Here is a 13,591-nt window from a genome sequence, read left to right as displayed (position 1 = left end):
GGCTGCGTCTCTTCGGGCAGTTTACAGCGGTTGTTAATCAGGGCTCCAGACAACCGAGTAGTATTCTAATATAGAACGAGATAATGTGAAAATTCTCTAGCAGTCCTGAAGATGAATCTCAAAACTCGAGTGGCTCTATTAACGGCGTACGAAATGTGCGTAAGTAAGCTTTCAAGTCCTTAAATGGACTAACTTGCCCGATTTCTGCCCCTAGCAAGGTGTATACAAATTGTATTGTTTGTTGTGTGGGTAGTTCTCGCTCAGTGATGTTGGAGGGGTAGCTTACGGTGCTTGGTAAGTGGCTCTTTTTTCGGATTTCAACTGCCAAAGTTCTTTCGTTTGCCACGGCTATCGAGACGCAGATGGTAGCTCTTTTTTGGGACGTATCTGTCAATAACATAAGTTAACATGTTGAAGAGAGTTGGAGCGGCGTGTTCGTCGTCAACGAAGTCCAAGATAGTATTTCAATCGACTTGAGAGAAAAACTCGGTAATACTGTTAGTGGAGATTATGACCCAAACCTATTGCAAAAAACGAATTGATATAAGACAGGGTATTAATACGTTAGGCTTGCGGTCGCATCTCGTGCACAACCTTTACACCTTTTTATAAAAACCATGCGTTTCGGACTTTTTTCAAAATGATGAATAGAAAAAGATAGTGGAAAATTTGACAAAAAAAAATAGTTTGAAATAGATTTTCCACATCTAATGTCATATCTGCTATTATGTAAGAGATTTACACATTTTTTGTTGCTGAAAATAGTGGATTCCAAGTTCTTGTTGTATGAATTTGGACCATTGAGTAAGCATTGAGTACAAGTACAAGGGAAAAAGCCATCGTCAGGTTCAGAAGACGGCTAGCAATAGCTTGATGTCTTAGTCAACTCGCAAACCTGCAGGTGGAGAGAAGGTTCTGCAGAGTACTCCAAGGAGTTCACTTATTTACTCGACCATCTTCTGTTAGCAAATCGAGATCTCAGGAAGCCCGAAGAAGACTATTAGGTCCTCGTATCTTACACAATCGATATAAGCATAGCTGTACGTGATCTCAAATGTAGGACCACTGATGTCAACCTGGCCAGCGGTCCTATAAAGGAGAAGTTTGTTTGTCGCAATGTGCCTTGGTGAAACGAAACGCTCAATAAGCTCCACCGTGAGGCTAGGGACTTGTTCGACAGGGTAAAAAGCACATACAACCGAGATGAATACCGAGTTCTGCGCGGATATTGAACACCAATTGTGTTGAGTGGTTGAAAAGAAAGAACGGTAGTCTTACCGTCATACAAAAGGAATCAAGTTCTTATGGACACGCACTTCTTTACAAGTATCAACGTAAACAAACAAATAACTGACAGGGTAGTGTCTGAGGACACGGTGTACGGCGTCCAATGACTCCATTCTGCTCTCTCGAAGGTTGTTCACGAAAGCTTCAATCAAACGGGCATTAGGTTCCTTTGAACCTATGAAGTCTCTCGAACCAGGTATCATAATGTCCGAGCTGAGTGATATATTTCGTGCAAGCTTTCACTGGCTGGGAAAAAGTCAAGGTAATTATTATGCTCAATTAAATGCAAAATGTTTTGGACAAATCTAATGCTTTTGTTTACTGTTAGTGATTGAATGATGTTTTCAAATTACCTGATTCATGAAAGTGAATCGATCAGACAATATTTTAACGATGCCAGCCTTCTGAACATCGGTTGATTCTTTATAATTGTAGTGGTTTGAAGCCACGTAATACATTCAAGATACGCTAGAGCATCAAATGCGTTATTCCCAAAGCACATGCGTTGTACTGGTTCCAAATTTAATCAGTAAATGCGCTAATTTTTAATTTTTTAATTAATATGGTTACGCACACTCCAACTTTTGCGTGTAGGGACCAGTGTTGCGAAATTTTGACACAGAAAAATGAAAATGATACAACAGCAGTTTCGCTCTCACTCTCTTCAAACTGATATTGAGTGACACTCGAGTCAATCATCAGTCAATAATTATGCCAGTGATATAAATGATATATAATAATTAATATCGGAATTATTTGATCTGTGCCAATGCATTGCATGAAGTCAATGAAGTAGGTAGACACCTTCATGATACACCGCATGAACATCGCTAGAGCAACATAGCGTGTGCGAAATCACAGTAAGGCTGCTAGTCAGCATTACCACTGTCAACTGATTGGAGCTGAAAGCAATCATCACATTCAGCTCGTTCGTGATGATACTGATATTCGTAGTTTTCAGTTTCAACTGAGAATCTATCACTGACAGTGAAAATTTGCAACCCTGGTAAGGACACATCGTAGGAATGGTTCAATAGCTATAATCTTTCATTTTTTCCGGTTTGAGCTTTTGAAATGCACTCACTTGGTCGACCAGTGTTATTCAATAAGTGATAGAATAAAATTATTTAACATTCTAATTGTTTTTGATTTTTTGACTTTTCCAGGGGTAAAAAATCAAATCTCCAAATAGTTTCAGGTTTGGCAAGTTTCTCAGGCGCATTACACCTTGCATTAGTGTCTGAAATCACCTTATACAATACCTACATCAATAATGTAATATAAAGAAGACTGTGAAAATATTTTTCATCAAGCTTCAAAACTTCTATCATATTCCATTAAACTCTACCACATATCAACTAAATTACCAGGCATAACATTAATTTTTTCACAGAGGTTTGTTGTAAGTTCTGACAAATATCAGTTTAATAAAAAAAAAACAGTGATTATACTCTTGTATCATTTCCACTTGAATAGCAAGTTCCATCAATAAACACTCCAGGAAGCATGATAATATACGTACCTGCAATAAGTTTTGAGTTGACCGTCATATTTATTATAATCGTTTGCTATGTTACTTTTTGGTACACCCGCAAACATTGTTTGTTAATTACGTTTCGCGATGCAGTTAATTGATATTTTTTTGTTCATTATTTTTTTCTTTATAGTCAAGTAGTATTTGTTAATTCCAGGTACGTTTATGATTACTTTAATATTCATATTGTTCATGATCATTACTTTTATATGTTGCATTAAAATTTTATAAGTAAGGCAGTTTTTTAACATTTCGGTAAGGGCATAATTAAATTTGTGTTGATATTTTCAAAGCTCATATTATTTTAATGATTTAAATAAAATTCAAATTGAATGTTAATAAAACAGCCAATAGCTTTTGTATATTGGTTTGGTTTGACAAACAGAAATAAAAATAGGTTTGAAGGGGTCTACGAACAAGATACGCGCAATATGTTAGGTAAATTAAATTTGACAGATTTTATGCTGCATTTTCGCAAGCTCTATACAATCATTGGATCAGGCTGTCATTCACCGTTCAATTCGAATAAATGTTATCAATTCATCATTCATCGTACCGGTTTGTATCGTCTCGTATTGAAAATGAGAGCGTTTACTCAGAATTTCTTTCCTATTTCGTCAAATTGACAAAAAATGTCATAAGCCTCGACGTTTCGGTAATTGGGAATGTGCCAATTCAAGCGCTGTCACCGAAATTAAAATCAACCGCATCGACATGACTTGAGTGTAGAGAACATTCCATAAAATTGGATGCTGATTAACTTTCGATTGGAAAATCAGCAGTAAAAACAGCTTTACAGGTTTTTCGAACGACCTTCACTAGGGAAAATGAGAATGACGGGTGGCTTTTAGTTGACATTAACCGCCGGTATAAAAACATCGACTCATGCTATTCCATTTTTTGTCTGCCGTCAAACATTCCCCGGTTTGGCCAACACCAAACCCGTTTCAACCATGCTTTGCACGCCAGTCTTCTTACCTCCAATGCTGGCGTTGTACGCCACTCCAACGCCGCAGTAATTATTGAATGCCACAGCTGCGACCTCTCCCGCGCATCGGGTTCCATGCTTATTGTCGCCATTGTCCCGTGGCATCGGGTCCGAGTCGTTCCCGTTGATGTCGTATGAGGCGTCCGGATCCTAGCGAAAGAATGAGTAGAAATAAAAACAGACCATGAATTAAAATCAATCTGCGTTACGCTAGTCCACGTGACACATATACACTCACGCAGACCATTGTGGGAACAATGGTTTGTTTACACATTCGGAAAATAAAAGGACACACACAAACAATCAAACACTCCCCCACAATTGTTCTCCAGACGATTGGAAGTTGTTGTTTCATGCCAGACAAAACGATATTCAATAGCTGATGGACACAACGGAGACGGAGTAGAGACGTTCGAACAGTGTAATATATCTATTGTCAACGAGACGGAGACTATCTGTTTCAATAGATAATAGAGATTTTATCGTTGCTAGATATGTATGACAGAATTGTTTTGGTTTTATTGTGGTCTTGCTGGGTGCGTTTGTGTAGATTGCATTCATGTAGTGAATGCGGTTAAACGATAAAAGTTGATGTTTGTATGTGCCTTCTGTACTGTGTTCATTGCTGCCATTACTCCGATGGGATTGCGGAAATGCAGAGGTTTGGACTCGAGCTGTTTACGTGGTTCCAGTGGAATGCTGTTTTCAAAATTGATTAGTTCGAATGTTGTGCTTGTTGCGTAATGCATTGTTTTGTTTATTTCTGTATAATTCATATTTCTTTTATCGACTGTTAATTGGTTTCGATATTTAACAGTTCTACACGCAGCATGTTCAGTCACATTTTCATTGTTCGAACAAGCTAAAACCGCAACCATAGGTTTTTAATTAGAATTAAATACCTAATTGATTACAACACTGTTCCACAGAAGAAAAAAATGTTTTGAAAAATTACATGTTTTCATTAAACATTTCAATCGGTTCAAGACTTCAACTGTTTAATGTACAGGACCAACTCAACTGGGAGATGTGATGTATTTATTAATTCTAATATAACATAGAACTGTTGACATGTCTAGATCCAAAAAGTTATACTATCAGAAATGCTCATTGCAGCTTAGTACCATTCCATCACCCAATCAAGCGAAACGTACACCATCATCCATAAACTATCACCACTACCAGCATCATCATCATCATTATCATCAACACCATCGTCATCTGCAGCACCCACTCCCATCCGTTGCGTGTCATGTTCCCGCTTAATAGCAATCGCAGACATCCTAAAACAATTTTCACCCGCAAAACGCTTCCGAGTGAGGAGGCTGTTGATCAATAATTAAGCAAATATTATGCACCCACCAAAGAGCAATTAATTTTCATAATTACAGGGTCGGTTTTGCGAAATGTTGAAAGGTCCACCGTCGCCAGATCCTTGCTGTTCGGTATGCCGCTCGGCCGCCGCCGCCGCCGCCGCCGTTATCCTCTCGGTCTTCAGTTCCAGACCAGCTAACAGAGACAGATGGTTCTTGACTCCGCCGCTGCGGTGTTTCTCGATTGATGCGAATTTTCCAGCTCACTATGTGTACGTGTGTGTGGGAGTGTGTGTATGCTTTGTGACTTTGTGTACGTGCGTCGGTCGGTTTTAGGTTGTATCGTGCGCTCCGCTGTGTACGCTGGGAAGAAATGACACCCAAGACCATTAGTTTCACTTGTCCAGACGGGAGCCTCAGGCCGAGCAAACATATCATCGTCGGTTGACATACGAGACCAAAGCTTCGTCGGTCATAGCGCCTTTCGCTCATCGCAAAATGGGGGGGGAGCTGGCTGGGCTAGGCTAGGCAGCGTGCAAAAAGGAAATGAGCAGGCGGATATCCTTTGGGATATCCTTGCCGGAGTGGACCCGGACAGGATGTGGGTCATGCACTGCAGCAAGATTGAATATATATTCATTAATATACATCCGATATCTTCTCATCTCTGCGTTGGATGTACGCATCCCACAACATAACACACTAGCGAAATGTTTCTGCTTGCGGTTAGTCGATTAGCGACCATAAGACGAAAACTGATTCCAATGGTAGCGTCGGTTTTTTCTAGCAAAACTCACTACCTTGACGCAACGCACCACATCTGGGCCAGCGCTCCAGGGCAAGGATTTTCGGTGGTGGTAAGCTCAACCACATCGATGGAGAGGGCAATTTTCCAACGTTGTTCACATTGTATGCTAATTTTTCCGTTGGAAGCCAGGAATTTATTCGTGGCGTGGCTGTCAGCTACAGAGGAAAACGCTGCCAGCCAGTCAGAGCACGCTCCGTATGTGAAATTACACCGACGGTTCCCAAAGATATCGGTTTGGGGCTGTTTTGTCCTATCTAAAATCCGGCAGCCGACGATACACGAAGAGTGATTGTAATGAACTGAGTCTGATGGTTGTTCCACGTTGGAGAATATTGCGACTCGGGCATTTTTTCCCTTTATTTCGGCGGTTGGCAGAATGGTGAGTGTCTATATTGAATTACATGTGATTTCCAGCTTTGTTCGGATCGTTTACCGGAAGCCGGCTTCTTCTGTTACTGTACCGGAAACATTGGCCATCTATCTATTCGTCTATACTGCCAGCCGAGACATTTGCCGAACCCTACAACGGCGTTCCGTTTACAGCGCTGTGCGCTAGCGTGGAATGGATGGCAAGCGGGGGTGATGGTGGGGTAGGTAAGATTGCTGGAATTTTGGTTTGATGTAATTTGCATTCGATTAAAGCTGAATTTTATTAGGTGCTGGTATGTAAGACCAGTCGTGCGACACGATTATTCTCTCAAGCGTCGTCAGGCGGCAGTGATATGGATCTATCTGCTGGAATTTACTAAACTGCAATAAATATTCTTATCTAAATGGATTGGGAGGAGGATGGGAGCCGGGTGATGGGATTTGGTGGTATTAGCGTAAGAGAAATGGGTTTTATGTCGGATCTCGTTGTTGTTTGTGGTCGAAATTCGTGTTGTTTGAAGTGGAACGAAATACTCGCTCATTCGTGCTAGATTCGACAGTATAATAATTATTTATGTAGAAATAATTCCAAGAGTATCTGATTTCTGTCCGCTTTTAATCGCGGCGATGAACTGAAACATTGCACTCGTGTAAAATTAATTTGTATCCTACTAGTGGTGTGAATTATCTCTGGTAACAAATTCGAAATGCGGTTGAGGCTACTAATTCACCGATTATTGTAGTAACATTTATCAAATACCCCAGATCAAAGTTTTCCATCTGTGGAAACGGTTTCCCTTCTGATCATTTTAATTTGTGCTATAAGTGACGATTGGATTACTAGATTTTTCATTGCTAGTGCTGACAGATTTATTGATCAAAGCTGTCTAAACATGGCGAACAAGAAACGTTTAGTTATATCTTTCGAAGAGAAAAAAGAAATGATCTACCAAGTGATAAATGAGTTTATTATAAAAAGTTTGCATGGCAGGAATTTAACAAAATTAGTTTTTCAAGATTCACCTCTAATATTTTAGAGCTTTGAGAGGTTTTTCTACAAAGTTGTGACATATGATGAAGCTTGTTAACGAAAATCCAAATTTTCGATGAAATCTTAAGTTCTTTGTAAGTAGAGAAAGAAGTTGTCCTACGATGTTGTGGTCCCATTAATTTGAGCAACTTTGTAAAAAAAAAGATTTTGTTTTGGCTTAGCATTCTTAATGGGATCATCGCCTACGTTTCGATTTTAAAATTTATTTCGTTACATAAAACATAGAAAATCTGACATAAATTTCATATAGCTAACAACAAAACAGAAACTCTCTCGACTCTGTAAAAAATAGCGTTTTTTCTATCTTTTTGAAAAGCCGATTTAAATTTAAATACTTTTTTTGCTGTAACTTTTTTTATTTATATTTTCACATCGAAACTTCTACGAACGACTTCTAAAGCATTTAAGAACAAACATTTAACCATTGCAATGGTGAGAATGTGAATATCCTGTTCAAAGTTATTGATGTTAAAAATATCTCTTGTTTTAATTTCGAGAGCCACATTTGACAAGAGCAACGTGAGCGCCACGTAGCACTACCACCTATGTATAAAATGACGGTTTCAAGCTTTAACAAATTATTTGAAAATAAAATGAATATCTGTTCTCTGTGTTTAAAAGCATGATGAGATATATAATAATTTTATAATTTGTGCATTCAGAAGTATACATATTTGATTCGTTGATTTTTCCTCAAACAAGAAATTGATAATTTTAAATTTCTCTAAAAACTTCAAAGGCAGCGTAAAAAAGGAACAAAAATCGATGAGCTGATTCAAAAGTTTTGAAAATAAAATATATCTAATAATTTTTTTTTCTGTCCACCCTATTCAGGAAATGGCCATTCTAACTATTTATCAAAAAAAAAAAAAATTAAAATACAGGACCGATTATATTATAATAATATTGGAGAATCAAACTACTTTTAAATGTAAAAATAATGAAAATATCATATCATTTTGGTACGCGAGGCGAAGGGAGGATGATCTCCGGCGAAACCCTAAACTTTCTTGAAGCTTTGTAAACTCTTAGCGTGGAGAGAATGGTTTTCCTGTTTTGCACCTAGGGAATGTTCATGCCGCTTTTAAGGAAACCACATGTGTCCTTTTTTCACAAAAATCTGCTTGCTAGTATGAAAACCGGGAGCTCACTACGGAGGAAATAGACATCGCTGTCAGTCTAGTACCAAGAGACGTGATAAATTTCGACGTGCTTAATATTAACGCTACGATGGGTGAAGCTGCATTTTAAAAACTGAAGTAGTCCTATAAGCCAGGTCCTGATGGTATTCTCTTTTGCATCTTCAAAAAGTGCCGCGCTTTCTTGGCTGCTCCTCTCCAGGCGATTTTCAATAGATCTTCAACATCAATATTTCCCTCGGAACGGAAAAGATCTCTTATGTTGCCGGTGCATAAAAAGGCGATAAATCCGACATCTCTGATAAATAAACGTGGTATAACCTCCTTATCAGCTGGACCAAAATACTTCGAAATCATAATGAAGGATATGCTGTTCAGCTCTTGTAGAAGTTATATTAGCATCGCCTAGCATGATTGCAGGGAACACCAAAAACTACTGCGTGAACTCGTTCCTTGTTGCAAGTCAAATTCCCTGGTAGGGGAACAACGGGCAACAATGACAGGGCGAGCAAGACGGACCGTTGCTCATTTCTATATAAACCATTGAAATTAACACATACAACAATACATACCAACAGGATCCTGGGAGTTTCGAGATATTATGTAGATTGAAACAATAGTTAGTTATTTGAGAAATAATCAAAATAAGCTCACCCTCAACAGCAAAGCAATGTGATGTAGTTTTGGCCGTATCGAATTTAAGCTTCTACTTCGGTAAAACTTCAGAAAAATATAGTTTTCAATGACATTGCAATAATTGAGCATATTTGAGACACGTGGGTGAAGATAGTTTAGAGAAAATATTATTTTTTTGAAAATCACATCGATCCAAAAAAATGTTTGCCTCTTGGGCAAGACGGTCAGATGTTGTGTTAGCAAAATGGGCAGTCTGAGAAAACGACAATAGCAGCATTTATTATTCTTTTTTCAGCAATCTTTGCATGCGATATGAGACCTAAAGTTATTAACTCTCATTTGAAACAAAAATCATCATTAAAAACATTGTTAAAAGCTGTAAATATACTACATGTAATTGATGTGAATGATTCCATCGGCGCAGCCGATAGTAAGCTTCCAACACGTGCTTTTTTGCGCAGCGCGTCGTCCCGTATAGAAAAGAAATTTGCTATAGTCTTTCATAGGTCTGTCTTACCAGCACAGCCGGTTCGTTTCATATGCACGTTGTGAAATAGTGGGTTTTCGTGACTGTTTTCATTTTAGTGAAAACCAGTGGTGGGCACCATTTCGCTAATTCGCAAATTCGCTAATTAGCGACGCTAAAATTCAGTTAGCGATTTAGCGATTTCGCTAATTTTTGAGCTGGTTAGCGAAACTGTTAGCGTCGCTAAAATTTTGGCCTTCGAAACGCTAATCGCTAATTCGCTGAATTTTGTAGAGAAGCGACAATAGAAATATTTAGAAAAACTGTGAATTGCTGATGGCGTACGTAAATTGCTTCGAAAGATGAACATACTTTACTGCGAAAGTTACTTTTGTCAGTTTTTTACCCTAGAATGGAGTTTCAGTTATCGCACAAACCACAGGAGAATTTTGAAGAACAAGCACAAGGTCTAGATTGAATTTTCGGCACACCAAGAACTTTGGTACATTGCAATGTGCTTGAAATTATGACAACTTTGGTTCTACTTTTACGATTCAGATAATAATTGAATTTTTATGATAACTTTTTTTAAGAGTATCTATTTTTAATGCAAGCTAAATAACTTTTGTTATTCTTGTTTATACAAAATCAAATAAGAATACCGTTTCGTAAACCTCTTACTGTAAATAGCTTTAAAAAGTAATTGTTTTCGTTTGTTTAACCCTTTCCGACCGGGCCCGTATAATTGACTTGAACAAAACCTTCTCTCTCGCTTTTCGAACGTCCTATTCATTGTTTTATTGTTCATAACACTAGTGTCAACATCGCAGCTGCTACGAAAAATAAAAAACCGGAGCAAGGAAGTGTTTTTAAATAGGAATTGCTTCGATTTAGGTTTTTTTGTCCTTCATTTGTTACCTACACAATTGTGTGGGCTCGGTCGGAAAGGGTTAACCAAAACAGATCAAAGTGGTCCAAATCTTACAAAACACGAGCAATAAATATAGCGATATGACTATTTACATATTAAAAAGTTAGCGATTAGCGATTAGCGAAAGTTCCGCTAATGTGGGTTTAGCGTTTAGCGTTTAGCGATTAGCGTCGCTAAATTTTCGGTTAGCGGGTCCCACCACTGGTGAAAACTAATATAAAATAAAAAGGAAAAGTTGGCATTATTTTATGAAAAGCACTAGTCAATGTCGAATATTATGAATATCGTTGGTTGAAATGTTGTGTTTTGAGTAGAATAATGAATGATTTCCTTAGGGTGACCGTCTTGCCCCTTGTTCCCCTACTGAGCGTGGCAGAGTCGAAAAAGCCGACAAAGGCAAGACGACTCAAAAGAGCTATTCTGTACAACTATTTCATCTGTGATCAAATGGTTGATACCAGACGAAGTCAGGGATCTTAGAGTAGACGTCAGACGTCTTCAAGAAGGCTATCACATCTTCGACTTTAATGTTTTGTGTCAGTTTCAGAGGACGCTTGCGAACTATATTTTTGGCTTGAGCCTAGTTTTAAAAATACAGTAACTGTTCGCTAACTGGGTGCTGTTTAACTGGGATGCTTTTTAACTGGGCGTTCGCTAACTGGGTTATAGCCCAGTTAAAAAGCAGATGAACGTCAAAAATCAGCGTTTGTCGTATTGTTGTCAAAACGAGATAGGGGTACATGAATTGTAAATTGAGATTGATTTTTTCAGTTCAATGGTTTTGGTTTTCATCACATATTCGATCCATAAGATATCCATCCACTAGTTTCCAGGTAAAATAAACATTTTATGAAAATAACATGTTTCCAGGCAACGGTTAGTTCGAATAAAGCACACGCAAGGCCAACAACTTATTTTTTCTCATTTTCTGTGCATCAATCAGGATTTTTAGTGTATTTGTATGAAACATTTTCCAATTTTCGCTGAGGGACTTTGCCTAGCGCCATTACATCCTAATCCCCCTCGGTATTTGACGACATTTGAAATGTCAGCCCAGTTAGCGAGCGACATTCGTTAACTGGGCTAGGCCCTCAGCCCAGTTAGCGAACGAATAGTGTATACCATTGAGACTATGAAATAAAAATAAGGATAATTTTTTTGTAATGTTTTTGAATTGAATTTACTGTAATAAAAAATATAACATATTTTCCGGGTTGAAGCTTTGCACAGATGATTCAATGAGCTGAAGGTATCGTTTTGTGCTATTAGTAAATCACACTGTGAAAAACCTAAATTAATCCACCTTGCGGTCAGACCCAGCCTTTCTCATTCAAACTTTTATTTGTAAAAATAGATATCGATCAAAGCAGGTAGAGTTTTAAATAGTCTTTGAATTTCTTTTCTTCCCATTACTTTTGAGCCACATATCAAATTCTTATGAAGTTTGTTATTTGTAAGTTTGAGAGATGACTCGTTCGTATGACACTAGTAATGTTTAAATAAGTCGTGTAACCTTTGAGATAATAAACTTTCGTTGTTTTATTAACAATTTAATATATAACGGTTGCTTAAGTTCGATTATAATCAAATGAAATTGGAACCTAAAGGGCAGCCAAACTTTGAAACCACGTGTTCAATCATAATTAATCAGTTAACCCTCAATTAGCTCATCTGATAATAATATTGATCAAATCGGTTGTGTAGTTTCTGAGATAATTAAGTTTTGTGATTTTCACATTTCGGTACTTTACAGACGAAGTTACAGTTCAATTACAGTAAAATTCAATAGGGTGTTATGAGGCAGCTAGACTTATTAATTGACACTAATTTTGTGGAAATCGAGTCAGCCATCACTGAGAAAAGTGAGTGAGTTCCAGTAGTCTTCGGAATATGTTCCTTTTCATAGCTGGATTTCACATTCTTAAACATTACAGGTAAAGTAATAGTCCGATTGCAAAACAAATCAATAAGGTCTTATGGGGCAACTAAACCTTCCATTTGACACTGATTTTATGAAAATCGGTTCAGCCATCTCTGAGAAACATGAGTGAGATTAAATAGTCTTCAGAACACGTTTCTTTCCATAACTTTTGAACCACTAGTTCAATCTTAAAATACTACAAGGTGTACAGCCCTAGGGGTTGTATGAAATGGTGACGTAGGACATTTAGTATTATATGCTGCGATAAACTGTTCATAGGCAACACTACCGTTTATATTTGATGGTCGTTATTATGAAACTAACGATGCATGAATACATGAAAATTTTACCCTAGTAGTAGTTGTGAAAATTCTCATAACTCTTATCTTCAAGCATCTATAGTTCTGGAAAGAACCAATTCCTCCGCTCTCCGCTGTGCCCTCCAGTAGCTGTACCAGCAAAATGTCCTGCAGCGTACGATGGTAACTGTTGCCGCCGTATGCAAAATAAAGGTAACATGCTCCGCACTGCCTGGAAGTTGACTCGAATGCAGCTCTCGTTTCTCAAAGTCGCGTACCTCTAACAGCTATACTCCACTCGCTCTTGTGTGACAAACTAGACTGAAGCTGAATTTTCTATACGCAGTCTTTTGTATCGAGTTCAGCCTAGATTTTTGTCATTAGGGCGTGGCCACACAGCTTGGAGAAAGAGGAACAAACCAAAACACCTTCGATACTACTGAGTGATTTTCATAAGCATCAAAATAACGTTTTTGCTTTTCCGATGCGAAAATCACTCTGGTTCTTAAGTTAACTTATTTTCGTTACTAATATTCGACTGATAATGTTGTTCGAGTCGGCACAAACAAACAATTGAACCGGAAAATCACTCAATTCAGCAGTGAAAATTCTTGTGATGAGGGTTATATCTTGCTGTGATAAACTATTCATAGGCAACACAATCGTTTATCTTTGGTGAGCCCTGTTCGTTATTGTAAAAATGATTATTGAGGAAAAGATGAACATTTCACACTAGGAGTAGTTGTGAAAATTCTCATAACTCTTATCTTCAAGCATTTATAGTTCTAAAAAGAACTGATTTCATAATCTTCAGCTCGAAATGTGTGCTATAGAACGCTGATGATTGCA

At 38.0% G+C, this 13,591-nt stretch overlaps 1 protein-coding gene across 8 annotated transcripts in view; it reads right to left on the bottom strand.

Moving 5' to 3' along the window:
• Positions 1-13,591, bottom strand: part of LOC129726594 (furin-like protease 2) — a 728,980-nt gene that overhangs the window by 76,902 nt on the left and 638,487 nt on the right. For all 8 annotated transcript variants that reach the window (XR_008728366.1, XM_055683492.1, XM_055683490.1 and 5 more), the window contains one exon: positions 3,800-3,959. Coding sequence is in view for 7 of the 8 variants with exons in the window: in XM_055683492.1 (XP_055539467.1) it covers positions 3,800-3,959 (160 nt within the window). In the remaining variant the exon portion in view is untranslated. The remainder of the gene's footprint in view (positions 1-3,799; positions 3,960-13,591) is intronic.

Source organism: Wyeomyia smithii, chromosome 3, assembly GCF_029784165.1.
Source record: "Wyeomyia smithii strain HCP4-BCI-WySm-NY-G18 chromosome 3, ASM2978416v1, whole genome shotgun sequence".
In the NCBI taxonomy this organism is placed as follows: domain Eukaryota; kingdom Metazoa; phylum Arthropoda; class Insecta; order Diptera; family Culicidae; genus Wyeomyia; species Wyeomyia smithii.
Note: the sequence above shows the minus strand (reverse complement) of the source record. Positions and strands in the feature narration are given on the sequence as shown.